The sequence below is a fragment of the Camelus ferus genome, chromosome 12 (genome assembly GCF_009834535.1).
Source record: "Camelus ferus isolate YT-003-E chromosome 12, BCGSAC_Cfer_1.0, whole genome shotgun sequence".
Classification (NCBI taxonomy): domain Eukaryota; kingdom Metazoa; phylum Chordata; class Mammalia; order Artiodactyla; family Camelidae; genus Camelus; species Camelus ferus.
In genome coordinates this window covers 19942117-19968398 of record NC_045707.1, presented here as the reverse complement: position 1 = coordinate 19968398, position 26282 = coordinate 19942117, and the positions used below count along the sequence as shown (strand labels likewise).

At 46.2% G+C, this 26282-nt stretch overlaps 1 protein-coding gene and 1 non-coding gene across 5 annotated transcripts; both read right to left on the bottom strand.

Moving 5' to 3' along the window:
• Positions 1 to 1516: 1516 nt before the first annotated feature.
• TIMELESS (timeless circadian regulator) lies at positions 1517 to 25606 on the bottom strand. Of its 4 annotated transcripts, none has more exons than XM_032493066.1 (29): positions 25483 to 25606; positions 13772 to 13930; positions 13452 to 13605; positions 13236 to 13350; positions 13078 to 13140; positions 12725 to 12826; positions 12395 to 12550; positions 12016 to 12149; positions 11732 to 11819; positions 11260 to 11436; positions 10682 to 10899; positions 10331 to 10434; positions 10018 to 10187; positions 8430 to 8564; positions 8164 to 8315; positions 7234 to 7331; positions 6997 to 7144; positions 6713 to 6914; positions 6298 to 6443; positions 5577 to 5662; positions 5376 to 5493; positions 5204 to 5286; positions 4831 to 4973; positions 4461 to 4638; positions 4301 to 4369; positions 4066 to 4184; positions 2556 to 2781; positions 2330 to 2425; positions 1517 to 2189 (listed from the first exon to the last, which is right to left on the bottom strand). In XM_032493066.1, exons 2-29 carry the CDS (start codon positions 13851 to 13853, stop codon positions 2116 to 2118), a joined length of 3636 nt encoding a protein of 1211 aa, XP_032348957.1. In that variant the 5' UTR covers positions 13854 to 13930; positions 25483 to 25606; the 3' UTR covers positions 1517 to 2115. The 4 variants fall into 4 exon arrangements, with proteins under 4 accessions (XP_032348957.1, XP_032348960.1, XP_032348958.1 ...); XM_032493069.1 differs by having other exon boundaries at positions 7021 to 7144; XM_032493067.1 differs by having other exon boundaries at positions 25479 to 25570.
• TRNAA-GGC lies at positions 18134 to 18205 on the bottom strand. The gene has a single exon. It is a non-coding gene; the product is annotated as a tRNA-Ala (tRNA).
• Positions 25607 to 26282: the final 676 nt, after the last annotated feature.

Below are 26282 nucleotides of genomic sequence, written 5' to 3'. Positions count from 1 at the left end.
TAAAATATTACATTGCCTTATATGGTTCTCAACATATAGAGAGGAAATATTCAAGATAATTATAGTATGAATGGGAGAGGGTAAAGACACCTGGAGAGACAAGGTTTATACACTTTACTCTAACTGGCAAAATGTGTCTTAGCCCTTGAAAACTTCAGTTACCCTGGACTTAGCTTCACCTCTATCTTTAGAGGTTATGGAAGGGAAAAAAACAAGTCAGAGAAACAAGGCAGTTGAAACACATCCTTTACTGCGAGGGCTCTCCCTAATCTGAATGGCTTTCTTCACAATTCTACCTTCACCCTACCTCAGCTGGAAACACAAGGGAGCCAGAGAACTGATGGCTTCCAAGAACAAGGAAAGACAAGAGATTTGCAAGGTTTACTCACATCTTTCTTACCTGGACTTTGTCTACCTCTGTGCTGACAAACTGGCTTTTTCTCTCTTGTTGCTCCTGCTTCTTCCTGATGCATATGCTTTTTTCTTTTCTTTTTTTTTGGAGGTATAGTTGATGTACAATATTATGTAGGTCTCAGGTATACAACATAGTGACTCAATGTTTAAAGGTTATACTCCATCTATAGTTATAAAATATTGGGCTATATTCTGTGCTGTACAATGTATCATTTAACTTAACTATTTTATACATAGTTTGTACCTATTACTTCCCTACCCCTATTTTGCCCCTCACCCCTTCCCACTGTAATGCCACTGGTTTGTTCTCTTTATCTATGAGTCTGTCTCTTTTTCATTACATTCAGTAGCTTATTTTTTAGATTCCACATATAAGTGATATCACACAGGCTTTATCTTTCTCTGGCTTACTTCACTAAGCATAATATCCTCCAAGTCCTTCCATGTTGCTGCAAATGGCAAAATTTTATTCTTTTTTATGGCTGAGTAGTATTCCATTGTGTGTACATGTGTGAGTCTTCTTTATTCATTCATCTGTTGACGGACACGAATTGCTTATGTTGGCAATCATGAATAATGGTGCTGTGAACATGGGGGTGCATGTATCTTTTAGAATTAGCGTTTTCATTTTTCTCAGATGTATACCCAAGCTTAGAATTGCTGAGTCATGATAGTTCTATTTTTAGTTTTTTTGAGGACTTTCATACTGTTTTCCACATGGCTGCACCAATTTACATTCCTACCAACAGTGTACAAGGGTTCCCTTTTCTCCACATCCTTGCTAACGTTTGTTATTTGTGGTCTTTTTAATGATAGCCGTTCTGACAGGTGTCAGGTGATCTGTCATTATGGTTTTGATTTGTGATTCTCTATGATTAATATTGAGCTTCTTTTCATGTGCCTGTTCTCATGCATGCTCTTGTCACTAAAGATTTATCCTAGACAGAGGATCTTGAGGTGAAAATGTTTTTCTGTGTCTTCTATAGGGAAAGTGGGAGAAAAGGGAAGGCTGGTAAGTCTCTTTTAACCCTAGTAGTTAAAAGTTCTTCCATGAATGTAACAGGTGGAGAGCTGGGGTACTTAGACAGATTGGCAAGTCGGATCAACATGGGCAACTTTTAATTTTACATGTTTAAATCAATACCAAATATAAACCAAACACACTCATCATCTGGAGAGTACTGCATCCCAACCCTACTTCAAATGCAGGAACTGGGCTCAATCTGGTGTCTAGAGGGTGATCACAGGAAAGAAAATGAGGATGGGAGCATCTGGTGCCCTTCAAAGATGGTCCTACACCTCACCCATCATGTCACAGAACTCCCCATTTGGTGCTGTGAGCCCCCTCCAGCTGAAAGCCAAAAGGAACAGACTGGTAAGAGGGGTCCAAGATGCCCTCTATATTTCACTCCCTCCTCTCATTTGCTAAGGGGTGCTATCAACTCAAAGAAATGAGAAGAGGAGTAAGTCTCCAGAGAGCTACTGAGGCCCACTGATAAAACGGGGAGACAGAAGAAGTGACTATACAGGAAGCCAACACTGTTGCCTGAACTTCTTGGACTGTAAATCGATAGGCAAGCCCAGGACTCCACTGTTCCTGTCCAGGAAGAGGAATTTCTGGATCCTGTACCGCCCTCCAAACTCAGATTTAAATTCACCACCCAAAAACAGATCTATCTCTTCCCCCAGACTCCTGGCTCCTCAGTCGCTCTCATCTTCATCCTCAATTTGAAACTGCTTCTTCTTTTTGATTCCTGGAGCTCCCGACTCTGGTGCTGTGGGAATGTCAGGGGTAAGAAGAGAGAGGTTACCTAAACATGTTAAGGGAGAAGGGGGATGGCAGCATTTATCTTCAGGACTGGAGAGAGGAGTGCTAGAGGGCAGAGGAGAAAGCAGGTCCGACCAGACGCTCTACCTGGGCTCCTGTCCTCATCTTCCTCATCACTGTCCAGCAGTTGTCTCTTCCTGGGTGCCACTTTCAGCTGCTCTTTCCCTTCATCAGTCCCTTCCTCTGAAATGACCACAGGAGGAATAAAATTAGGGAACTAGGTCCTCATAGACTCAAAATACTCTATCAGCCCTCTTGATTCACACGGCTGGCACGTAGTAAGCACTCAATACAAGAGTGGTCCTGCTATTACCCTCCGGGGACACCAGGCCTGCTTTCTTTTTCCGGGCTAACAGGAGGGCCCGCAGAGCTTGTGCTCGGTGCTCCTGTTGGTGCTCCTCCTCCGGGCCTTGCTCTCCAGGGACCTTGGGTTCTAGTACAGGCTGAAGCGTTTCCTCCTCCTCTGGCTGTCTCAAAGAAGCTGCCACCCTCCGGAGCTGGGTGGGACTCAGCTTGGCTGGAATTCGCCAGAAGGTTTCCTACGGGGGCAAAGAAGTTGAAAATGAGAGTGGTGGGAAAGGAGCAGCCTCTGGTTCACCAGATTTTGATATTACTCACTGAATAAACATGAGCTTACATGTGGAGCTTACACTGGTGAAGCTCCACAAGGGTTGTGAACTCTACTTATTGCTTATTTTTCCAGCATATGCCCAGTGTTGAGCACAGTGTCTGATACATCAGGAGGTTCCCAGTAAATATAGTTGTCAATTATGTAAGTAAATGAATAATGGCCCCTGGGGATCTCCTAAGTCAGATTTGATCCTTGCTCTCAAGGAACTCACAATCTAATGGGAGAAAGAACCAATGTACTGTAAGACCACAGGATTGGGGCTATACTATGGGAATGAACAAATTCCAGCCACCAAAGTGACTACAGTCGGTCCTCCATATCCATGGGTTCCACACCCACGGATTCAACCAAGTGATTCAAAAATATTCACAAAAAAACCATTCCAAAAAGTTCCAAAAAGCAAAACTTGAATTTGCTGTACACTGGCAGCTATTTACATAGCATTTACATTGTGTTAGGCATTATAAATAATCTACAGATGATACGCATAGGTTATATGCAAATATTATGTCATTTTATAAAAGAGATGAGCATCTGTGAATTTCAGTATTTGCAGTGGGTCTTGGAACCAATCCCCTCCTTGGAAACCCAGAGGCAACTGTACTTCCGCTTCAGGGGTTGAAAGAGTAATAGAAACCGCTTCTCTGAGGAGGTGACGACTGAACTGACTCTTGAATTGACTCTTGAACTGACTCGGTGCAAGTTCATCAGGAAGACAGGTGACGTGCATGTCACCGCGTGTCTGCAGTTGGAGCCTTCCAGCTGAGGGACTGGCACGATCAACTGTTTGATAGTATGAAAAGGCCAACGTTTGATGGTATGAAAAGGCCTACTGTTTGGAGGATGGAAATTAGCCCAGGATGACTACAGAGTAAGGCAGGAGAGCGGGTGGCATGGCTGTGAGGCTGCAAAGGTCGGCCAAGGCCAGGCATGCCCCTTGGAGGCTGTGAATTCTGCTCTGCAAACAGTGGGGGACCAGCAAGTGCTCTGGACGGGAGAGTGATATAATCAAGGCTGTATTTTAGAAAGACAACTCAGGGGGCAGAGTGGAAGACAGGAGGGAGGAAGACTTGCAGGACGGCTGTTATAGGAGTCACGGTCAGAGATGACAGGAAAAGAGGAGGAGGAGTGGGAGGTGTATCTTGAAGTAGCACCAGCGGGGCTTGGCTGATGCAATAACTGGTGTATTTACCTGCCCAGAGGCAGGAGGCCGAACCCCTAGCTTTCGCAGCAGCTGCTGAAACTGTTCATTTTCCATTGCTTCCTCATTTTCTGCCGTCAGTGGCACCAGTGGAATTGCCTGGGAGCAGCCTAGGACGGGGTCAACAATCATATGGTGAAGCTGTGAAGAAAGAACTGGTCCTCCATTTCACAACCAGGTCTCCAGGAGCCTCCAGTCCTCCTGAAACCGTCATTTATCCACTTACCAACCTCCTCCCGATCATCTGCTGCTCGAATCAGGCAATTCTGGAGCCACAGGAGGGGAGCAGAAAAGCCTATGGGAAAGAGGGAAACCTGTATCTGGCCCATACTTCCAGCTCCGCCACCAGAGATGTCTCTCCCAACCTTCCTGACTTCCCTCCTCACCTTCCAGATGCAGGCTTTGCCCGAGGTTTTGAGTTGAAAGGCTGGAGGTACCATGAGCTTGTTCTGCTTCTGAGCTCCTCCATCTCTCTTCATCCTCTTCACTCTCTTCCTCTGGCAGGTTCTCCTCTTCTTCTAGATCTTCCTGGCAAAAATTGTGCAGGGACTCCTCTTCATTAGGCTAAATTTCATTGAGAGTAAAATAAATAAAGGAGACCAGATGAGGAACTTGGTGGAGTCCTCTGGTTCCTGACCGCCCCACTTGGGAGACCTGGTCAGAGCATCCTGAGGCAGGAAGAACTGGGTGGGCTACTTGTAAGGATCACTTCAGTAGGGGTGGGCCCAGCCGGCAGACCCAGGGTAAGACTGTTACCAAGTTTGAGGGCGCCAACTTCTTCCGGCGTTTCTTGTACAGCTCCCGCCGCTCAGCCACCAGCCCCAGAGCCAGCAGTTTATCCACGATTCGAGCCCGTGAGCGTTTGGCTGTGATGTTCCTCATGATATTACCCAGGACGTCTAAAGAGAGGGGAAGTGCGAATGCCCAAGAGCAGCAGGGGAAAGGGATTAATAAAGGAAATCGGAGGTCTGTGGAGAAAGGCTGGCTCAGTTCACTCAAAAACGACATCACAAATAGAGCAAGTGGGCAGAAGGGACAGGACAAGCCTTCCTTGGGAACAGGAAGCAGCAGAAGAAACGCACAGTCTGGCCCTCATCTCGGAAGCCCCCTGAGCTTCCACCTCACCTACCATCAGAGTCCTGGAACTCCTCAAAGAGCCGCTGCAGCTCCAGCTCCTGATCTTCCGTCCACAGCACAATCTGGGTACCTTTCCTGTTTAGGGATGTGTCCAGGGAAGAGGGGAATCAGGGACTGAACGGTGGATTCCCCATCTCAGTTCCTTCCAGGGCACAGGCCTGTACCTTTGGAAGTCCTTGATGCTGTCAGCCAGGCCCAGCCGTACCAGATGGTGGATGACCTGCTTGCGTGTCCGAGGAGCGGTTTTCAGGTGTGCCAAGATGGTGTCCACCACATCCTGTCCTGGGGGGGAGGAGTAAGGCAGTGAAGGGGGGTCCCAGAGCTCAGGCTGCCCTCCTTACTCTTCAGACCTCAAGGCCTCACACCTTCCACATCCTTATGGGCAAGGTACAGTTCCTGAAGCTGGGCCTCCTCCTCTGGGCTCCACACAGGGGGTCTGCGACTGGAGGATCTAAACAGGGAAAGGAGGAGGGCAGCATGTAGGCTGTTGGCCCCAAAAGAGGAGATCAAAGGTGCCCTCTGGTCAGTTCCAAAAGGAATAAGGATGATGCAGGTACTGCAAAGGAGCCCGTTAGCAGAGGCCTAAGGTGTGTTTCCTTCCTCTCACTCCTCTTCCACTTAAGCACCCAAAAGTCAAACTAAGATTTTCCAGGTTGGGCCTATGGAACCTGACCGCTGCAGGGACTGGGAGTGTTATGGGAAAGAGAGAAGAGTGGAAGGAGAGGAGTGAGATGCTCAGGAAGAGATGACAAACATGTCTGTGCATCCTTACAGTTTCCCAGCACATCATGGGACAGGGTACATACACTCTGTCTCTAGGGGGCCACCCCACTCCCCACTGACCCCCACCCCATGGAGGCTGATGAAGGAGAAGGAAACAAGGGTAGACAGGAGACGTAGGCTCAATCCCAGTTCCCCTCCTGCGTGACCTTAGGTAAAGCATTTCACCTTCAGGGCTTGTTTTCTCACCTGTGAAAGGGAGAGAAAGGTTACACTAACTGATCTGCAAGCTCTTCCAGCTCTGACACTCTGGGACTGTCACATCCACCCCCCTCACCCCCCAGCCTTCCCCATCCCCAAGCTCACCCGCCATCCAAGGAGCCATAGCCCTCAGTCATCTCTCGAACCACAGCCGTGTTCTTCCAGAACAGCAGCTCCACAAAGGCTTTCTGGTTGACGGCAGCCAATGCAAAGAACTTGCCCAGGATGTATTTGGCGAAAGTCACTAGCTCCTGTAGGGGAGGGACGCTGCCTGTGAGGCCTGGGGCCTAAATATAAACACAGCCCTCCAGGTATTTTCTCTACACCTGTTCCTACACGCCCCTTCCTGGCTCAGGATCTTCTACCCTTCCCCCTGCAGCCCCCTCAACCCTCCTGCCCACCTCCTCACCACGCTCATCTCTCAGCCTTGCACCGCTCAGTGCACTTTATCTCCTGAAGACTATCCCTTTATCCCAGGCCCCCCAACACCTCCAGACCCCCATTCCTTGTATCCCCTCACTTTGTAGGCCCCGGCAGCAGGGTCGTTAAGCAAACGATTGAAGAGGCAGAAGAGGGAAAGCTGGAAAAGCAGGGCTTCCATTTTGAGATCGTGGGCTAGCCGGTGCAGCATCTTGACGACACAGTGGTTGGTGTGGGCGCTGTTCTGCTGGTAGCTGCGCAGCAGCAGCACGTAGGCTCGGACGACAGTTGAGTTTGCAAAGCTGCACCAAGGCAGGGAGGGAGGGGACGTCGGCATGAGAAAGACACTGCTCGCCCTCACCGCCCCAGTCTCCATCCGGGCACCATCTCAGTCCTCTCGGGCCGCACCGTTTCAGGTAGTCCAGAAAATTAAATTCTTTCTCTGACACCTGGACCACTTGCAACTCTTCCTCGTCCTCCTCCTCCTCCTCCTCTTCTTCCTCCACCCCTCGTTCCTCCAGGCCCTGCTGCCCTACAGAAAGAATGGGGCTCACTGGGTCTCTGCGACGAGGGCTAGACAGGAGCTGGATGGAGAGAGACATGAAGGAAATGGAGACTCACGGGGAAGCTGGGCCCAGAAGATCTGTTTCAGCAGTTGGATCTCCTCCTCTGGGGAAATGTCTTGAGAACCAAACACATCTTCTTCTGGCCACACCTCCCTGGGGCACAGAGAGAAAAAGGCTTTCACCAGAGGGAATCTGAGTTACAATTTGAAGTGGGAGAAGAAATTTAGACTTATTTTATTTTCTAGCCAGAAAGAGGATATGAACGGTTATCTCAAAGATGAAAAAGACTGGAGGGAAACTTTCCCTCAGAAGCCACATTGCAATCAAAACCATATAGGAACAAAATGCAAACAATCTAAATGCTTGATGTTTAGTTGAACAGATGTACATAGTCACACAATGGTGTTTTATTTAGGTTTATTTATTTACTTATCTTTCTAGAGGAGGTATCAGGGATTGAACCCAGGACCTTGTGCACACTAAGCATGTGCTCTACCACTTGAGCTATATCCTCCCCTCAACACGATGGTGTTTCAAAAGCATTAACAATTGCAGAATTATATCTGATGTGAAATGATGCTCACAATGTTTAAGAAGTGAAAAAATTAATCAGTATTGCAATATTTTGATTTTGTGAAAGAAGGTATATGTGTCTGTATATATAACACAGAGGGGAAAAAAACTATGGACGATAACTCAAAAACAACGTTAATGATGGCTATATTTGGCTTGTAGAATTATCTTTATTTTTTCCCCCAATTAGCTGTACTTTCTGGTATTTCTCAAAAGTAAAATGAAAACAAACAATAAACCTCCCCAATAAACCAATCAAAACTCGCCAGGACTTGACTCAGTACAGGGCCCCAGGACTTCTGATGGAACTTCCCTTTTGAAGACTGAGAACCTGGTACCTCAGAGAAAGCCTCCCCCTGCCCCTAAAAGCCCCGGGGCTGGATCCAGGAGGATGGGTAAGCAGGGTTCTTACCGGGCAGACCTAAGGAGGCCCAGGGCCTGGGGGGCCTGGCCAGCCAGGAGACAGTCTTGGATCCGCACCATGGCTTCTGCCCGCTGCTCTTCCACTGGCACCTCTGAGGCCGCATCAAAGGGAACCATAGAGTCCAAACTGAGCTCAGGATCCTAGAGAGGGATTACTAAAGCTGTGGGAACAGTGCGAGGAGGGGCTTGGGGGGACCCAGACAGCCTGCCCAGAGCACTACCCTTGAGAAAGACAGGGTTTCCGCAGCTACGTACCTGGGCACAGCACTGTAGCTGCTCGGCCAGGGACGGCCACACAGCCTCCAGCTCCCCTGGGCTGCAGGGGACCGTACCAGAAGCAACGGACTGGTCTGGGACTTTCTTTTTCTTCTTTCTCTTCTTTCTCTTGTTCTATGGAGAAAGAGCTGTGTTGGGATGGCAGGAGAGCTAGAGAGGCCTTTTTCCTATCCATGTCTTCTCTATTAATTAATTAACTAGACCTCTGAATTAACTAGACATTCACAGTGTGACCGCTATGTTCTGCTCGATGGCAGCAGGAAGGCAACGGTGAACACACATTTCCTTGCCCTTGAGGTGCTTGTGGTCTACTAGGGGAGAGACAGGTAAGCACACAAGCAAATGACACTGCAGTGTGGATAAGACCGAGAACGTGGCTGAGCCTAAAAGGAAAAGCACTTGGCTCATTTCCTGGGGGCCAGAGTTTTCCCCAAAGCAGTGATATCTTAAGCAAAAGTCTACAGAATGAACAGATCTACTAGGAGGACAAGAAATTCTACGTGAAAAGGCTTTGTAAAATGCAAAGCACTCTGCAAATGTAAACTATAATTTTTTCTCCTGAAAAACAGGAGAATGAGTCGATACTCCAGCCCTGCTCCCCTAAGCCAAGGCTGTGAACCAGTCTTCTCTGTGAGCAAACAGCATGGGCTATCAGGCCCTTAATAAGCTTCATGCTCAATTCAAGGAACTTATAAACACACCAAAGATCAGGAGCATGAACTCCAGAGTCAGGCAGATCAGGATGTACGTGCTGACGCTAGCTATTTACCAGTAAGACCCTGGACAAGTTGCTTAACCACTCCATGTATGTGTCCTAGTGTGGTGAGACTTACAGGAAAACCTTAGCATAACACCTGTGACAAAGTAAACACTCAATAAATGACAGCATCCATTAGTACTGATAATACAACAGAGCCCTGAATGTAAAAAGAACTTTTAGCAAAGTCTCATTGGTACTACAGCCCTTTTCAAGTCCAGCTCTGACCGGATTTTAAGCTGTAGCAAATAGAATTATAGGAATATTTTCACAAAGCAGAGTCCCTGTGTCTCCAGGATACAAATTCCTTGAGGTGGCCCCAGACTTTTCATTTATTATTTCATTTCAGGCTCATGGATAGATATTGCAACCAACTTAAAAGATCTGGAGGCTGACCCAAGCAGCTTGAGTTATTCTAATAATAACTGACACAGGGCGAGATCCCAGACCTTCTGACTTTTAATTTAAGGCTCTTTCCATCTCACTACAGTACTTCTGAAGTATAATCAAGAAATATCACAGCTTAATTACTAAATTCTAAAATTATGAACCCTCAGAGTCTATGTGCTTAGCACAGAGCAGGTGTTTAATAAATGTTCCTGAATGAATTAAGATATTTATGGTAGATCAGGGATTCGCCTAACGGGAGAAGGAAACTCACAAGGCAGACTCACACTGGCAACACCACGGAAACGCTTGCCCTCAGTTCAGGGTAGTTCTCACAGATCAGCTTAAGCTACAGAAAATGTGAGAACCCCCGTCCTGGACCCTTTCCTCCCAGCTCTTTCCACACCCTGGGCTGCCCAGTACCTGCACCATCAGGTTCCCACGGCTCCGACAGAACCGCTCCAGCATCTTGAGGAAGAGGTGGGTGGTTTCCACCAGGTCACAAAGGAAAGAGCGGGGCTGGTATCTCTCATCAAACTTTCGAAAGAGTGCCAGGAAGAGTTCTCGGTACTCCATCACATAGAAAATGTTGTCTAGAAATGGGAAAGAGAAAGGAATGGAAGGACTGGCCTGGAAAGTTTGGGCAAAGGAGAGATGGGCGAAGCTGGGGCTGGGAAGAGTGGGATTCGGGTGGAGAAGCGGGGGAGGTGGATTAGAGGCCAGGCTGGGACCTCACTCTTGAGGATGCGGCTGCTCTCCCTCACAGCCTCGTCTGGGGACACGTCCATCTCATTCACTGTGGCCAGCAGCTCCTGATAGGCCTTCAGAGCCAGGTGCATCCTGCGAGAGGGACAGAGGTGAAATGAAGACAACTTAGGACCTTGGCTCATGGAAACAGCATCATCCTTCTGCACCTTCCCCTCCTCAAACTGTTTCATCAAAAACTGAATGACTCAGCCAGTCCTCGCTCCCCAGCCTGACCACCTTCAACCTGAAAGAGGAAAGGCAGTACCATCCAAAATTCAGGTATTCAGATTCCCAGCCTGGCCAAGACATCCGCTCTAACCCCAGTTCTCCTCCCACTCACCGGCGCGCCCAGGAGGCAGCTTCCTTGCGGTCGGTCAGCATCATCTCATAGTAGTTGGTGAGGTTCTGCTCAATGAAGTGGAAGGTGCGGACACTGAGGGTCTCAGAAACCAGACCTGGCCGGAAGGAGGCAGCTCGGTTGAAGGCCATGAAGAAGGCCAAGGCCCACATGTAGTAGGTCTCGTCGTGCTGCTGGGCCTTTTCCCGAAGCAGGTGGTCCTAACGTCCAGGAAAAACAGACCATTCTATGACCTCAGGGCTTCCAACTTCCCGCTGTCCTATGATGACCAGGTGGACCCCGGACACCACAGTAACAATATTCTAGGACCCACAATTTCCATCCTTCTCTTGTTCTCCCCCCATCCCCTTCCCCTTCCTCTGGAGCAATTTCTCTAGAGCCCTTTTTTCATTACCAATAACCCACTCCATCCTGACCCCGACAGCATCTCTCAGGGGTGCCCTTCCCACCTACTAGTCCACACTCCACGGTCAGCTTCCTGTCGGCCCCTCCGCAGCTTGCCCCTCTTACCCACAGCCTGGCCCCATCCCCTCCCTACTCCATCCTCCCTAGGCTCTCACCTTCACTGAGCCCATGAGCCGGTTATAACAGTTCTCCAGGAACTCAGAGCAGAAGTCTTTGAGGAAGAGTCTCACGTTGAGGGCAGAGCGGCGCTGGACAGACAGCTCCCGGGCAGCCTGGCGACGTTTGGGCACCCGTCGGGGCTGCTTTCCCAGATCAGAACTATAGTTTTGGAGCTGGGGGGTGTGGGTTGAGGGGATTAGAATTACTCCTAACCACCACCCTCCCCTGCAGCTCTTCCCACGTCTCTGGTACTGCAGTTTTCTCAGAAGAAACTCACAGAAGGTGCTCTCCCTCTGCCCTCTGGTACTAAGCTGAAGATATAGGTAAAGACAATAATGCCAAAGGCTCTATTTCTCCTAGTCTCCAGCTTTCTAAGCCCAAGAACAGAGAAGCTTTACTCCAGAGATGCTTACCTTTCATAGGGCCCCCACTCCACAATGTTCCCACCCCCGACGGGCACATACTTACATTGTGGAGACCTTTGTGAAAGATGAGGTCCCTCTCCCCAATGGACTTCAAGCCCTGGACAATGTAGGAGCCCCCAAATCGAGAATGCCTGCAGAGAAAAAAAGGTCCAGAGTGATTCCTCAATGTTCTTGAAGCTCCATCCCTACTCTCTTTCACCAACACATCAGAGCACGCTGTAACTGCAGAATGGTCTCCGGCCACCACTGTCTGCACTTGGCCCAAGCCCCAGCACTCCCAGTAGCGCAGGAATGGGAACACTGGTAGAGCAGCTCCCCGCCGCTCACCTGTTGCCTCGCTGAAGGGCCCGAGTCCTCTTCTCTGCCATTTCACGCTGGCGCAGCACCTCCAGTTCTGCCACATCTGTGCTCCGCTCCTGAGCTAAGCGTCCCTGCCCTACCCCTGCCAGCTGCTCAGGGTGCTACATGTGGGACAAGGAGGGGAGAGTCAGAAGGACAGTCATTCCTTATTGTGAGTTCATTCCTAGTGGGGACAGGAAGAGTGAACAAAATAGCACTGTTGATGGGACACTGTACTTAAGACATGGCAACTCTACCTGTCACCTGCCTTCCCCAGATAATTCAATCATGACACAAGAGCAATTCTGGATGCGTAGCAGAAAACGACATAGGGGAAGGGACTGGAGCCAACAGGACAGGGTCTCACCTGATCACGGAACATAAGGGAGATGACCTCCAGCACATGTAGGCTCCACTGCTGCTCCGCAGGTGAGCTGGCCAGGAAGAGGAGCAGGTCGTCCAGGCCACTGAGGTGGACTGCCCAGAGAAGCCGATCGTGGACACTGGCATCATCATCGATCCTCTGAGCGGTGAGGGGTGAGGGGAAAGAGGGAGGTCATTCAGTTCTACGGCCTTCCATGAAGTTCTCCAACACATTCCTTGATCAAAGTTCTCCCAGACTTGTCAGAGGACAGAACGGAGAAAAAGGGGCAGCTGGACCTAACCAAGTACAAGAACTCGGACAACCCAAGATCACCTTCTCCTGATCGAGGTCAGCTGGGACATGGAGAATATTTCTGACCAGCAGCAGGATCCGCTCAATCAGCAAGTTGTCCTCCTCCTGCCGTTCCTCCCAGCCCTAGTCAGAGGAAGAGTTAGAGGAAGAGGCTCCCTACGGAAGGCGGGCGCCATCTACCCTGACTGGGGGACAGAGGCACAGAGGAGAATCAGAATTAAGAAAGTAGAGTTCTAGCTGTCCTGAGGCAGCAGAGACAATGGATTGGACAATGTTATCTCCAAGGCCTGGGACCATATCTGCAAACTCAGTATGTCCTGACAGTGCCCGGCCTGGGGCTCTGTCCGCTGGGGTCCTGTTGGGTGGAGACTCACCAGCTGCAGCAGCTCATACAAGGTTTCACTGAGGACTCCAAAAGCCTTCTCACTGGCAAAGGCCTATGAAGTAGGGGGATGGGCCTTAAGTAGTCCCCACCCACCCCTTCCCCACCACCCCCAGGTGCTGCCCCGGGGACTCTGAAGGAAAACCGCACCTCTTTGTAGGCCTGCAGGTACGCGAGCACCTGCAGAAAGTGGTGCCGGAAGCTGGGCTCCTTGGGCACACTGCCAAAACAGAGCAGGGCTGGCTGCGTCAAGTTCACCGTCAGCCTGGGGAGGCAACGAAGGAGGGAGATGTTGTTAAGTTTTCTCACCAGGCACAAACGCCAAAGGCTGGAATGTGGTAAAAGTTAAAAAGCTGGGGAGTCAACCTGATAACGGCATCAAAGAGAGGCTTGTCCTGGCGGTGCTGGGTAAGGATGGGCAGAAGGTCGCTCTGCAGGATCTGCGCGGCCCCCAGCTGCTGCCGCACATCTCGCGTCTCGTCCTCGTGCTTCAAGTAGCGGATCAAATCCTTCACACTCTCTTCGGGGACAGGATAAACACTTACACGGAACCCTAGAAGGAGCCCCACCCAAGCCCACGTGCTTTTCACACCCATGGCTTGAGAAATTCAAAACACCTCGACTCAAGAAAGTTTTTTTTTTTTTTTTTTTTTTTAAAAAACCTGTTTCCTCAAAAAGGTATTTACCCAAGCAATCCGGCTCCTTGTGGTATGTGTCCCCCTCCAAGTACCCAAGGGCACTACACGTGGCTAGGAGTTCACAGTTCATCGTGTACAAAATCTATACATCAGTGGGCCAGCTGACAGGTAAGGCAGGTAGAGCAAGGGAGACAGAAATGATGAGGCCTGCAGAGACAAGGAAAGATAACAAATGTAAGGTCCTCTCCATAAAAGGGAGAGGGGAACAGGCAGGGCCCTAATGCTCAGAGTTTTCTGAACAAGATCCCCAAAGGCTTTACTTTTGTCAGAACCAAAAGTGCTGTTCTTAGTCCCAGGGGAAGCTTTAAGTTAAGGCTTCTACCGTATCAAAACCAAGGAGGCTCCGGGTCGGGGGAGGGTACAGCTCAGTGGTAGAGCGTATGCTTAGCATGCAGAAGGTCGTGGGTTCAATCCCCAGTACCTCAAATAAAAATAAAAATAAAGAACTATAAAAAAAATTTTTTAAAGGAAAGAAGAAAAACAAAACCCAAGGCAGCTCCAAGCCTAAGAATTAAGCACCTGCCCCATCTTCTAATTTGGGTCTGAAACTGTAGAAAGTCTGTTTCAGAGCCAAGAGAGCCCCCAGTAGAAAGAAAGGCTGGGTGGCGAAAGGTGTCAACTCGGAGACCTTCCCCCAGGGAAGCTCTGCAGCCTTGTGGAGGAAGAGGGGAATTAGCTTCCCTCTCCCTTAAAATTGCCAGACCCAGTCCCTCTACTTTCATAGTTACAGCTCTTCTGTGCCACGAGAATCGAGAAAACCCAGCTCTAACTGTACAGTGATTGCACTGAAGATCTGATCCAGGAGCCCTGAGGCTTCTGAGGCACCTGAGGACGTGTAGAGAAAATTCCTTCACTCTCCTCCCTGAAGTTACTCTTAAATTTTGGTGATCTTAGTAGAAGCCAGCTTCTAACAGAATGCATGAGAAAAAGAAGTAAACAGCAACTGGTTAAACTCCTTGCCCTTCTCCCCAGAAGAATCATCTTCCTTTTCTAAAGCATGCTCTTTTTTATTAAGATCCTTAACCCCTTATCAGATAATTAACTAGGCATAGATCCAGAATCCTGGATGTTTCAAAACTTGACACTAGTCTCTCTCTCTCTCTCTCTCTCTCTCTCATACTCTCATCACACACACACACACACACACACACACACTACATTCACCATCCTGCTCCCGCGGAAAACCAAGAGTATCTATCAATCTTGTCCCTTTAGCACATTTAGCTGCACTGGTCTCAGCGCGTGGCAGCTTCCTTTAAAAAGATCTTTCTTTCCCTGTTCCATACCTTCCTCTAGCCCCTGACTCCACCCCTGTTCCCCCACAGGACATGGGTCATGTCCAAAGGGCCAGGGTTTAATGCCTGATGTCATCTCGCTGCATTTATGTAACTGGGCCACTTCTCTAGGCTGCCTGCTACCCCTCTACCCTCACTCAGGGCTTATCCTTCTGACTGCTCAGCCCAACGACAGTGAGCCAGTAAAACACTCACTGAATGACCAGGAAAACTGAAGGGAGACTTCCTTTTGCTGCCCGTTCTCATGGGACCTGGAGACCCTGAGATCTGGGCGCCAGTGAGGTGGGTGCAGTATGTGAGATCTCTGACTTTCCTCAAAATGCCATCTAGCTTTTCCAGACAGGCCACTGGTGTGTACACACACATACACACTAAAGGGCTTCCCTGACTGCTCTAAGTGGCAGCTTACGAAACTGACAGACAGCAGAGCTGTCTGTAGAGACGCTGAGCCAACACACCCTCCTCAAACTAAAGCACAGCATCACACTGACACTCAAAAGTGCGAAAGGTAAAGTCTTCTAACAACAGGGACAAAGCCATGTCTGGAAAGATAACCCCATTCAGTCCTCCCAGCTTGCCTCCCCCTGTATCTTGCCTCATCCATAGTGGACCAATTCTAAGCAAAGATTCAATATTTGTAAAATTGACCCCAGTGGAGCAAGCACTCAAACCGCTGCTTCCAACACGTCACTTTACCCGGAAAGTAAAAACAATGAGAGGTGGTAATGAGATAGGCTGGGACCTGGGACCCTTTACTGCAGTGCTTGCACCTGGACAAACATGTCCTGGAGCAACAGAATACAAAGAACCTATGAGGGACTAAAAAGTAACTGCACAGACGTGCAGTTGGAGCAAATTATGAACAAGATAGAAAAAGGCCAAAACCCAAATGCCACTTCTGAGTTGCCAGGAGCAAAAGCAGAGTTCAGCGCATGATCCCTGCACACAGCCCCACCAAGGCGGTGGGCAGACCACCTACGCCACCCCTCTGGCCTGACCCACCGATCCATCCCTACCCTCACTCCATCTAAGGGAGCAGCCTACCCCTCCTCAGGGAGCAAGCAAGGGTACCAGTTACTTATTTTCGTTCCCAATAAAGCCTTGCCTGAACTTCTCTTCTGGCCTCTTATCAATTTCTGTTAATTAAAGAGTCCAAGAACCCAGGTGGGTAACATAACAGCTACCTGTTACCTGGCTACTGAAATGAAAGCAGGAGGGGAAAGGAGATAGGGAAGCAGCAGTCCTTGCAGATGTGAGAAGGGAAGAGGTGGGGTAAGAGATCTAGGACTTCAGGTTCTAATCCCCTGCAGTTTTGACAAAACCAGAGAGCAACAGGCAAAGTAGAGGAAGAAATGAGCCAGATAACCTCTATAGTAAAGCTCCCAGGCAAGCTGGGTTTACACAAGCCAAGCTGGCAGTCTTGGGTCTCTATTCATTAGAACTAGAATAAAAGAGCTCTAAACAGGAGTTCCAGCCCTCACTGGTGGAAACACACTATGAAAAAAATCAGACAAGGACTGAAAACTTACAGTTCACTCTCTTTTCATTCAGTTAACTAGAAGCTACTCACCTCGTCTGTCTGGCCTTATCCTCCTCTTCTAGACCACTTATACTCTGATTATTTGTCTTCTCTCTACATCACACATCCCATCCAACTCACCACTTCCTCTTGGACGCATGGCTCAGCTGCCTCCTCTGGCTATCAAGCCCCCCTACCCAGGAACATAAACATACACATTCCAAGACACAGAGCCCCTCATGCTCTGCAAATCCTTGCTCCCTCCTTGTGGAAGGTCCACCCTCCCTTAACTTCCAAAAGTTTTAAGCCTATCTGAACTTCAAGAGCCAATTCCAATGCCACGTCTCCAGGAAGCCCTCCCTGATAGCCTACAGCAGGACAGAATCTGACAGCACATATCGCTCCGTATGTCCTTCCTCCTCCAGCACTGAACTACTTCTTTACATTATAATTACCCAGAATACATCATTTCTCCTCTACTAAATGTTGCTTTATGCACTGAATGTCTTTAATAGGATAGACATTCACTAAAAAACTGTTAAATGCAATTTGCTGTAATAGAAAGAATGGTAGCAAGGTGGGGGCCAAAGTCCTGGCTTCACTGCCTACTTGTCTACCTGTCTATTTATTCTTCACCAAGTCAGTCTTGGTTTCTTCATCTGAAAAATAAGGGGGAAAGGATACTGTAGCAGCCATGTAGGTGTATGCTCAGATTTCTCAAGAAATAACTTGCCATTTAGCTGCAAAGAATGTAGTTAGGTGACAGAACGAACCTCAGCCCGACTCTTCCTGGACAGCCCCCCGTTAATGACTAAGCTTGGGGGCACTAGACATTTCTGTCCAACAAGGACTCCTACCAGGCAATCCTTGCTTCAGAGTTTCCCATTGGGTTGGCTGAGACTGTCAGATCCACCTTGTGGTTAGAGGCTGTCCCTGCCCCCATCCTGCTCCTTGCTAATCTACCACGGGCATACTCCTCAATAATTTCTTGTATCCCTAGTTCTACCTCTGTGCCTGTTCCCTGGAGAAACTGAACTGACAGAACCCACCCTACCACCTCCCTTACATGGTTATTATAGTGTAGGAGTCCACTGAGCTTCATAAGCACATTGTAAACTGTGATAGATAAGATAAAGTTAAGTTGAAAATCAGTGGTTCCCATGCCTTATGATTTCATGAACAGTATGTATCCCTCCAAATTGGGGAAACCATCTTATCCTGATTGGTAAGGATATTAAAGATACGGATATTAAAAATAAAAACAAACACTTGAAACCCCCCCACTAATCTCTATTAACATAGTTGTTTCATAAAAGAAAGAGTTTAACACACACACAAAGAATATATGATATAAACTCAGTTATGTCCTTCCCTTTAAGGTGCATAAACAAGTCTTTATGAAAAAGTCCATATATTGTCCTTATCTTTCTCATTCACTTCAGATTGCTAGAAATGTTACTATAGACCAGTACTGTTCTTCTGACTGGCACTTAGGAATCATTGATTTTATTTTTCATTTTTATTTTTTTCCCTCAATGGAGGCACTGGGGATTGAACTCAGGACTTCATGCATGCCAAGCATGTGCTCTACCACTGAGCTATATCCCCCACCCCCAGGATTCATGGATTTATATACCTGTTTATATGCTATTTATATAAGTCATAAACTAGCCCAACAAAAGGAAGGCTCCATGAGAGCAAGGTTTCATTTTATTTTATTTATTGCTGCATTCCTCAACGCCTAGAACTGAGCTTGGCATACAGTGCGCATGTAGTACATATTTGTTGAATAAAATAATTTTGAATCAACAGATTATCCTGGGTTGTACTGTTTGAATCAGTGAGCCCATTTTAGGGAATATAACCCAAGAAAATAATTTTTAAAGAAAGGAAATCATTTGTACAAAAACAAGAATAACATCTCTTCCTAGTGCACTCTAGTTTATAAAACGCCGTCACAGCATTATTACACTTTGAAACTCACAAGTCCTGAGAGGTACAATCATCTCCATTTTACAGATGAAGAAACAGAGGCTCAGAAAGAATAAGCACCCCAATAAGATCTTTATAGACAAGTTCTCTTTAATGGTAAAGCCCTAGAGACAACCCAGAGGTACTAAATCCGGAGAACAGCTAGGAACATACCGGAATATCAATAAAGTGTATATCATTTAAAAACTAACTATGAAAACTAAAATTCAAAGGCCTATTAAATTGAAAAAGCTCACATAAAGTAGAACGTTCCCAATAACAACTCATAAAAACGTGAATGATCTGAAGCAGATGAGGGATCTTGGAAATTAACAGTTAAAATAATCTTGTATTTTAAAATAGAGATATTCATTGTTTTTAATTCTTTTGGTGAAATGTTACTCTTCAATAAAAACACAAAAGGTAGCCAAGGCTATAATCCCAGGTTTTTCCCTCCCAAACCCTTTCTTAGCCCAAAGGTCTCCTTCCCAACTCTCCTTCAGAAATAAATAGGACAAATCTCAAACTAATATATATAAAATAGATAAACAACAATTCTATACTGTATAGCACAGGGAACTCTATTCAATATCTTGTAGTAACTTACGGTGAAAAAGAATATGAAAAGGAATATATGTATGTTCATATATAACCGAAGCATTACGCTGTACATGAGAAATTGACACAGCATTGTAAACTGACTATATGTCAATAAAAGTATAAACAAACAAACAAACAAACAAATAAAATAGATTAACAACCGGGGGGGGGGAGAAATAATGGGGCAGGTGAACTGGTGGACTGAGAGTTATTACCATTCTCTGCTTCTATGCACAGAGACGCAGAAACCTCATCTCTTCTCTCAAAACCTACAGTTCTCCTTTGGTCACCTTTCCCAGTCATTCATTTTTGTGCTTTTTATCTCCCACAGTAAATCAGCATGGAAACCCTTGTATTTCTGTGAACATCAAAGATTAATCCTGATGCATAGACATGAGAGTAGATCTCACTATAATTACCTCCATCAAATTCTTTCCTCCTACAAGGGGGAAAAGGAGAAATCACATGTGCTGTTGCCAGATAAGGGGACAGAACAGATATGCACACCCTTTGATTTCTCTTTATTCTAATAAGAGCACTTTATTCTACTTCCTGAGTTTTCTACTTTGAGAACAATGCTCCCATGCCACTTCTTCGACCAAGAACAAAAGGTACAATAGGAAAACCAGCCATTCTGGCTTGCCAAAGAGCCAACAGAAAAGAAAAAAAGAAATTCTTTTTTTTTTTTCATTGATAAACTCCTGGTTAGGTTTTTTGTTTTGTTCTCTTGGCTTTGTTTTTAAATACAGACTGGTGCAATGTAGTGGTTCTCAAGCTTCTAGACTTCATGGGTGGGTCTTTAATTTGTTTTTCAATTTAGAGAGACCCAACATAAGGTTGTATAATCTTTACATTTTGTAACATAAGGACACTTAAAAACAACAATAACAACATAGACACACAAACCTCATACATTGCTGGTAGGACTATAAAATGATGCAGCTGCTACGGAAAATAGTTCGGCAGTTTCTCAAAATGTTAAACATAGAATTACCATATGACCCAGCAATTCCACTACTAATGTATACATCTGTGAGAAATGAAACATATGTCCACAAAAACTTGCACACAAATGTCCACAGCAGAATTATTTATAATAGCCAAAATGTGGAAAACCCCAATGTCCATCAATTGATGAATGGATAAACAAAAAGTGGTATATCTATACAATGGAATATTATTTGACAATAAAAAGGAATGAAGTACTGATACATGCTACAGTATGGATGAAACTTGAAAACATTACATTCTGTGAAAGAAACCAGACACAAAATGTCATATAATGTATGATTCCATTTATATGAAATGTCCAGAATAAGTGAATCCATGGGAACAGAAAGTAGACTACTGGCTGCCAGGGACTAGGAGAAGGAGGGAATGCGGAATGACTGCTAGGAGGGAGGTGTGGGGGTTTAGGGGGAGATGGAACTGTTCTAAGATTAGACAGTGGCAATGGTAGCACAACTCTGAACTGTATACTTTTAAAAGCACGAATTTTATGGTATGTGAGTTATATCTCAATATAACTATTATAAAAAACACTCAATTACTACATTTTGTTTTCAGTATTTAAAACATGAAAAAAAAAAAAAAAAAAAACTAAGGACAAAATCCCAGGATAAAGTACAGTCCTTTAAGTTTCATAAATGTGATTCTGTGAAAAAACTCACTACATTGTATTTTCACATTTCATCATGTATAGATGAGAACTTTGTTAAATGCCTTAGACAAAGCAGACCTGGACGTTTAAAAGGGATGTTAGTTACTTTTCCCACTCAACTAAGTACTAAGCAGTTGAGATGAAGTAATATTCATCTGACATTAATACTTACAGGCTTCAAAATGCAAGAACCAAAGGAAAGTCAAGGGTGGAATATGAAATACACTTGCAATTCAAAATAGAAAACTAATTCACTTCTTGAAAACAAAATAAAACCAAACAAAAAACTTTACCCCAAACCAACCCTGCTCTGAGAACCAGCTTTGAGAATCACTAGTGTGAACATAATGACATTTGGCATTTGAACTCCAGTTCTGTCCAGTACTAAGTTGGTGATCTTGAGCATGTGGCTTGACCTAAACCTCAGTTTCCTCATTGGTACATTGAGAAAAATATGTGGAGAGGTTCAAATGAGACCGTGCAAGTCAGTGCTACCCAGTGTCATCTGTGGCCTGCTGCCAGTCCACAAGCTGTTGGCAGTCTGCACCAAGATAAATACAGAAACAAAGCATACACATTTAGAACATCTTATAGCAACTTGACAGAGTTGTTGTTCAATCTAAAATTTAAAAAGTCTATATTCTGTATGTCTTTTTTATGTTATTTTTCTAGTAATTCAATTTTTCTAGTAATACGATTCTACTATTTTACAAAAGTGTTTTTAGAAAAGTACTTTATATGTCTATTATATCACAATAAGGCTGGGGAAAAAAAAAGAAAGAAAAAAAACTACTGGCCTGCAACAGCTTGAGGGAAAAAACCCTACCTGGCCCTTCACCAAGAAAGTTTGAAAAGCACTGATATCAAACACTTTACTGAGTGCTGAGCAAAAAGAACTCTCAAAAATATTAATTTCCTCTACATCTACTGGACTCTATACTCAGTCACTAAGAAGTGCTTATGGAGAACCTTTTCCGCAAAAGTCAGGGCAGGTGCAGTGGCTGCAGTACTATAGAAATTTAAGAATTTAGTTGCAGAAATAAAACCCACCCAATATAGAAGAAACAATGTAAAAGACAAATCAGTACAAGCTCTAATTAAGTGTATTGAAAACAATTCTGAAAAACTGGGGCTCTTTTTAGGTTAAAGTGGCCAATGAGGTTTTATGGGAGGAATTGTGACTAGAACTGGGCCTTTGAAGGCTGCATAGGGTTCAGGCAGCTGGGAAGAGGAGGGGAATTTAGGCAGAGAATTGCCAGAGCAAAAGCAGGGAGGCAGCAACTGCGAACAGAGGAGTCTCATAGAAAAGCAATGAAAAAGGAGGTTGGAACCAGCTTTACAGGAAAACCTTGTCTTTGTCTACCAATTCAAGGACTTAGAATTTAAACCAGGAACTAACTGAAGACTTCTGAGCTGAAAAACAAAATGATCAATCTGAGGGTGCATAAGTGGGATCACATATCCTACTACTGTATCACTACATATCACTCTCTGTGAAGTCTCCTTTTTCCTTTCACTGCATTCATTTTACAAAAGATCCCACCCTCAGATCAATGCAGTCATCTGCTTTCTAGACTCTTGGATTCAAAACTAGACTCAGATTTGCTGGAGGAAACCAAACAACCCTGCATAATGATACACAACAAATGTACAGTCGCCATCCTGAGCAGGACCCTCAGCCTGGCCCAGTAAATCTCCGAGTGAACCTGGTCCCCTCCCTCTTCTCCTTCCCAAGGAACAGCTGTTTCTTATGTTCACCGTTACCCTCAAGCCTCTTTACTGCACTGCTTCCCACATCTCTCAGCTGATGTCTTTGGCCCCTTCTCTCAGGAACAGCTGGGATCATGACATGAACTCTCTCAACTCTCTCCATTCAAGCCTAAAAACATACAGATTTCAAATGCCCACGGTGACCTTTTTGCTTCTAATCTAAGTCCTCCTATATGTGACTGATCAACCACTTCCCATTCCTCAGTTGGTTCTTCTTCATTTCACGTTTGTTTCCAACTTCATCTTTATACCGGCTTCATTCCCACATGTTCCAGCTTAGGAGGTGGGAAAACCCAATATAAAACAAAACCTTTCCTAGACCCCATATTGGCTGCTCCTCCTCTCCTCCGTCAGTGATGATGCTCCTCAGGCCTGCATCTTTAGTCCTCTTCCTGTCTCACTCTACACAGCCTCCTTGGGCAAACTAATGCACTCCCATGTCTTGAACTACCATTTCTGAGCCATTAGCCAGCAAATCTGTATCTCTTGCCCCTTTGAACTCTCACGGCACCAATCCTACATGTTACACTAATGAAGAACATTCTCCATCTACATCTCTACATCTCAAAGATACGTCACACTCGACATGTCCAAAATGGCACATCTTTCCCCCAAGTTGTCTTGGCTTCTGCTGTGAACTTCTCAGGGACTGACACGATGTACTCAGTTATTCACATAAGAAACCTAGAAGTCATCCTAAATACCTTGAGTCATTAACTCAAGCTAATTCTATTTCCTTAAGCTCTTCTATCTGGCCCCTGTCCATCCCATTGCTACTGACTTACTTCAGGTCCTGACTATCTCGTGCTTAGTTTACTCTGCTGCTTCCTACCCTCCTTCCCTGTGTCCAGTCTTGTTCCCTTAGATCTACTCACAATATGGTAACCAGATCTGGCCATTTAACCACACTGCTTAAAACCCTTCAATGGCTACATAAGAAACTCAAAATAATTGTCTCTGGGGAGAACTGGGGGGCCTAGGTTAGGAGAAATATTTATCTTTCTCTTCAGTGTTATTTGAATTGTTTACCATTAGCATGCGCTACTATAGGAAACTGAAGTTTCAGTGGCCCCAGTGCCTACAATACAAAGTCCTTCATGATCTGCCTGCTGGTTACCTTCAAGACACTTCTTTGTCCGGAATGCCCTTCTCTCATTCATCTAGAGTCTAGCCACTCATCTTTTAAGGCTGCTCAAATGGCACTTCCTCCTGATTTCTCCACACAGAAGCTACCTCTCTCTTTTGTGTCACTCTGTGCTATAAACAGGCTTTCACATGGCATTTACAGCTCATGTTGTTCATAATACTTGAACAGGTTGTTTAAAATGTCTGTGTCCCTCCATTACCCTTAGATTCCCTGAAGGAACTGTTTCTTATTTACCTCTGAATTTTCAGAGTCTAGTGACTGAATCAGAATTTACAGGGAGTGGGGCTTGGACGAGTGTGCTTTGAAAACACTCCTTGGGTGATTCTAACTCAATCCCTGTTAACAAATGCACTAAAATATAAATTCCTTGAGGTCATGAATCCTTGTGACCAGCACAATGTATGTGTTTAATTAATGCTTTCTAAACTGAAGTAGGTAAAGTCTCCAAGTAAAGGGAGAGGAGGTTGGGGCTGGAGATTTGGAGGCAACAGGACGTAAGATGGTGTGTCAAGCTGTTAAAGTAGATAAACTTAAAAAGAGAGTTCTGAGTAAGAAGAGTAAGGAAGCCTGGGCAGACTTCTTTGTCACCTGTAACTGCAGAGGGCTCGTTTACATGTGTTCTTCCTTCCAGTTCCTTAAGGATAGGAATTCTGTTCTATTCATCTCTGCCCACCTGGTACCCAGCACAGTGCACAGTACATGTTAGGGGCTCAGTAACCTTTTACTCAGTTGTGTAAGTGCCACTGACAATACATGGAATCATAATCATAGTAAAATACTCCAGGGACACAAAGGAAGAAGTGACTATGTTGGCCTAGGAGGGCTGTAAATAGAGGTTTTCAGAGGGACAGATGAGCTCGGTCCTGAAAGAGTTCATTTGGCGGAGAAGTGGCAAGAACTTCAAGGAGAGGGAACAGCAGGAGCATAGGTAGGGAAGCATGAAAGAGCACAATGCGGACACCCTCTTTTCATCAGGCTGAGAGTTAAGTGCGAAAGATAGAGAAAATTGTTAGGGTGGTTGAGAAAATGAGCTGACAGGGTCAGGGTCAGACTGCCAAAGGCCAGGGACACCCACCTAAGGATTCAAATCTGACCGTGGGCGGCCAAAATGCTCTTTTAAATTTAATCTGAAATGACTAGGTTGACTTTATAAAAGTAATTACATAAATGGCAGCACGAAGGGCCGAGTAAAGAATTGAGACTTAAGGGAAGGAGCTTAATTAACGACTGATGGTCCAGCTAACAAACCCAAGCAGAGGCAGTATTCTCCTTTAAGTTTTACACCCAAGGGAAAGGAGGGAAGGGAATGAGAAATCCACTTTATAAAAACCCAAGATTTAAGTCAAGCGACCAGTGAATGCCGGCTTCTGCTGACCACCAGGCACATCTGATTTTTTCGGTCTGAACTGGATGGGGAGTTTCGAAGTGGAAATGCCAGGGAACCTTGTCTTACTTTAGGGGTTCCAAGTCCCTTTCTATCACGGCCCCACCTCCGCGCGAGGACCCAGCTGTGCCGAGCGGTGTGAGAACGAGGGCGCGTCCCAGGCGAGGTGGAAACGCGGCGGCACCCAGAGGACGCACGGTGGGGAGCTGCGCGTGCGCACCCAGAGCGCGCGCCCCGCCCCCTTCCTTTAAACCTGGCGGCGGGAAACGGGACTCCGCGCCTCGCAAAAGTGCCCCCGCGGCTTCGAAGGGACCCTGTTCGCTTAGAGCCCTCTCGCCCACAGACTCACTCACTCGTTCCCCGCCGGGCTTCAGGATCCCCGCGGAGACAGCGGCTCCCAGGTCCTGAGCCGCTGCCTTTCCCGCCACCAGGCTGAGCGGGACCAGACCCCGCCTGCGCGCGGGACGGGGCGGGGCGATCGGGCTGGTCCATGTGACCCCGAGCGTGGAGGGGTGTCGGTGAGGAAGTAAGGAAAAGGGAAGCGAGTACGGAAGTATTTGAGTCGAATCCCTTACATGAGCCAAAAATCACAGCGCTATAAATTTCGTGCAGACTTAAGATAATAGGGATCTAAGTCCGATTAGAAGTGAATTTACAGACATTCGTCCCCATCTCCTAATCAAGTGGATTATTCCAAAGTCTTACAAGGTTAGTTAGAAAAGTTAGGCTTTATTTGTGAGGAAGTGGAGTTGAGCTACGCGGAGAGTGGTCTTTTGCGGGGCTGGGGTGTCTTTCTTACTATAGGTATAGGTTTAAAGCTTGCGAAGTATGCAGGAGGCTCCTAAAAGGAAGAGATCAACAGTAAGTATTCATTGGTCTGTTCAAGGTCTCCTCTGACCTCTGCTGAGATGAGTGTATTTTGCCAACAACGAAAGAAGATAGGGATCAAACGAATATCTCGAAAATTATTAAGCATTTGAATAGAAAGAATCAATTTCTGGGACAGGTGGAGAGTTAGAAGAGGTTTGCTAAAGTTGAAAAGACAGACAACAAAAAGGAAAATAAAGAAGACCGAAGAAATAATAATAAAAGCAGAAAGAGGCCATTGGAAGAGTGTTTTGGTCTGATCTAAATTAAAACTCTGAGCATCACA

What these genes read in the sequence shown, in the direction of transcription:
- TIMELESS (XM_032493066.1), bottom strand. Translation starts at nt 13,853, where the DNA reads ATGAACTGTGAACTCCTAGCCACGTGTAGTGCCCTTGGGTACTTGGAG. An exon ending in GTGGGAACCTGATGGTGCAG is followed by an intron (nt 8,565 to 10,017) that starts GTACTGGGCAGC and finishes CTTTCTCCATAG; the next exon opens with AACAAGAGAAAGAAGAGAAA. An exon ending in AGATGATCGGGAGGAGGTTG is followed by an intron (nt 4,185 to 4,300) that starts GTAAGTGGATAA and finishes ACCCCGTCCTAG; the next exon opens with GCTGCTCCCAGGCAATTCCA.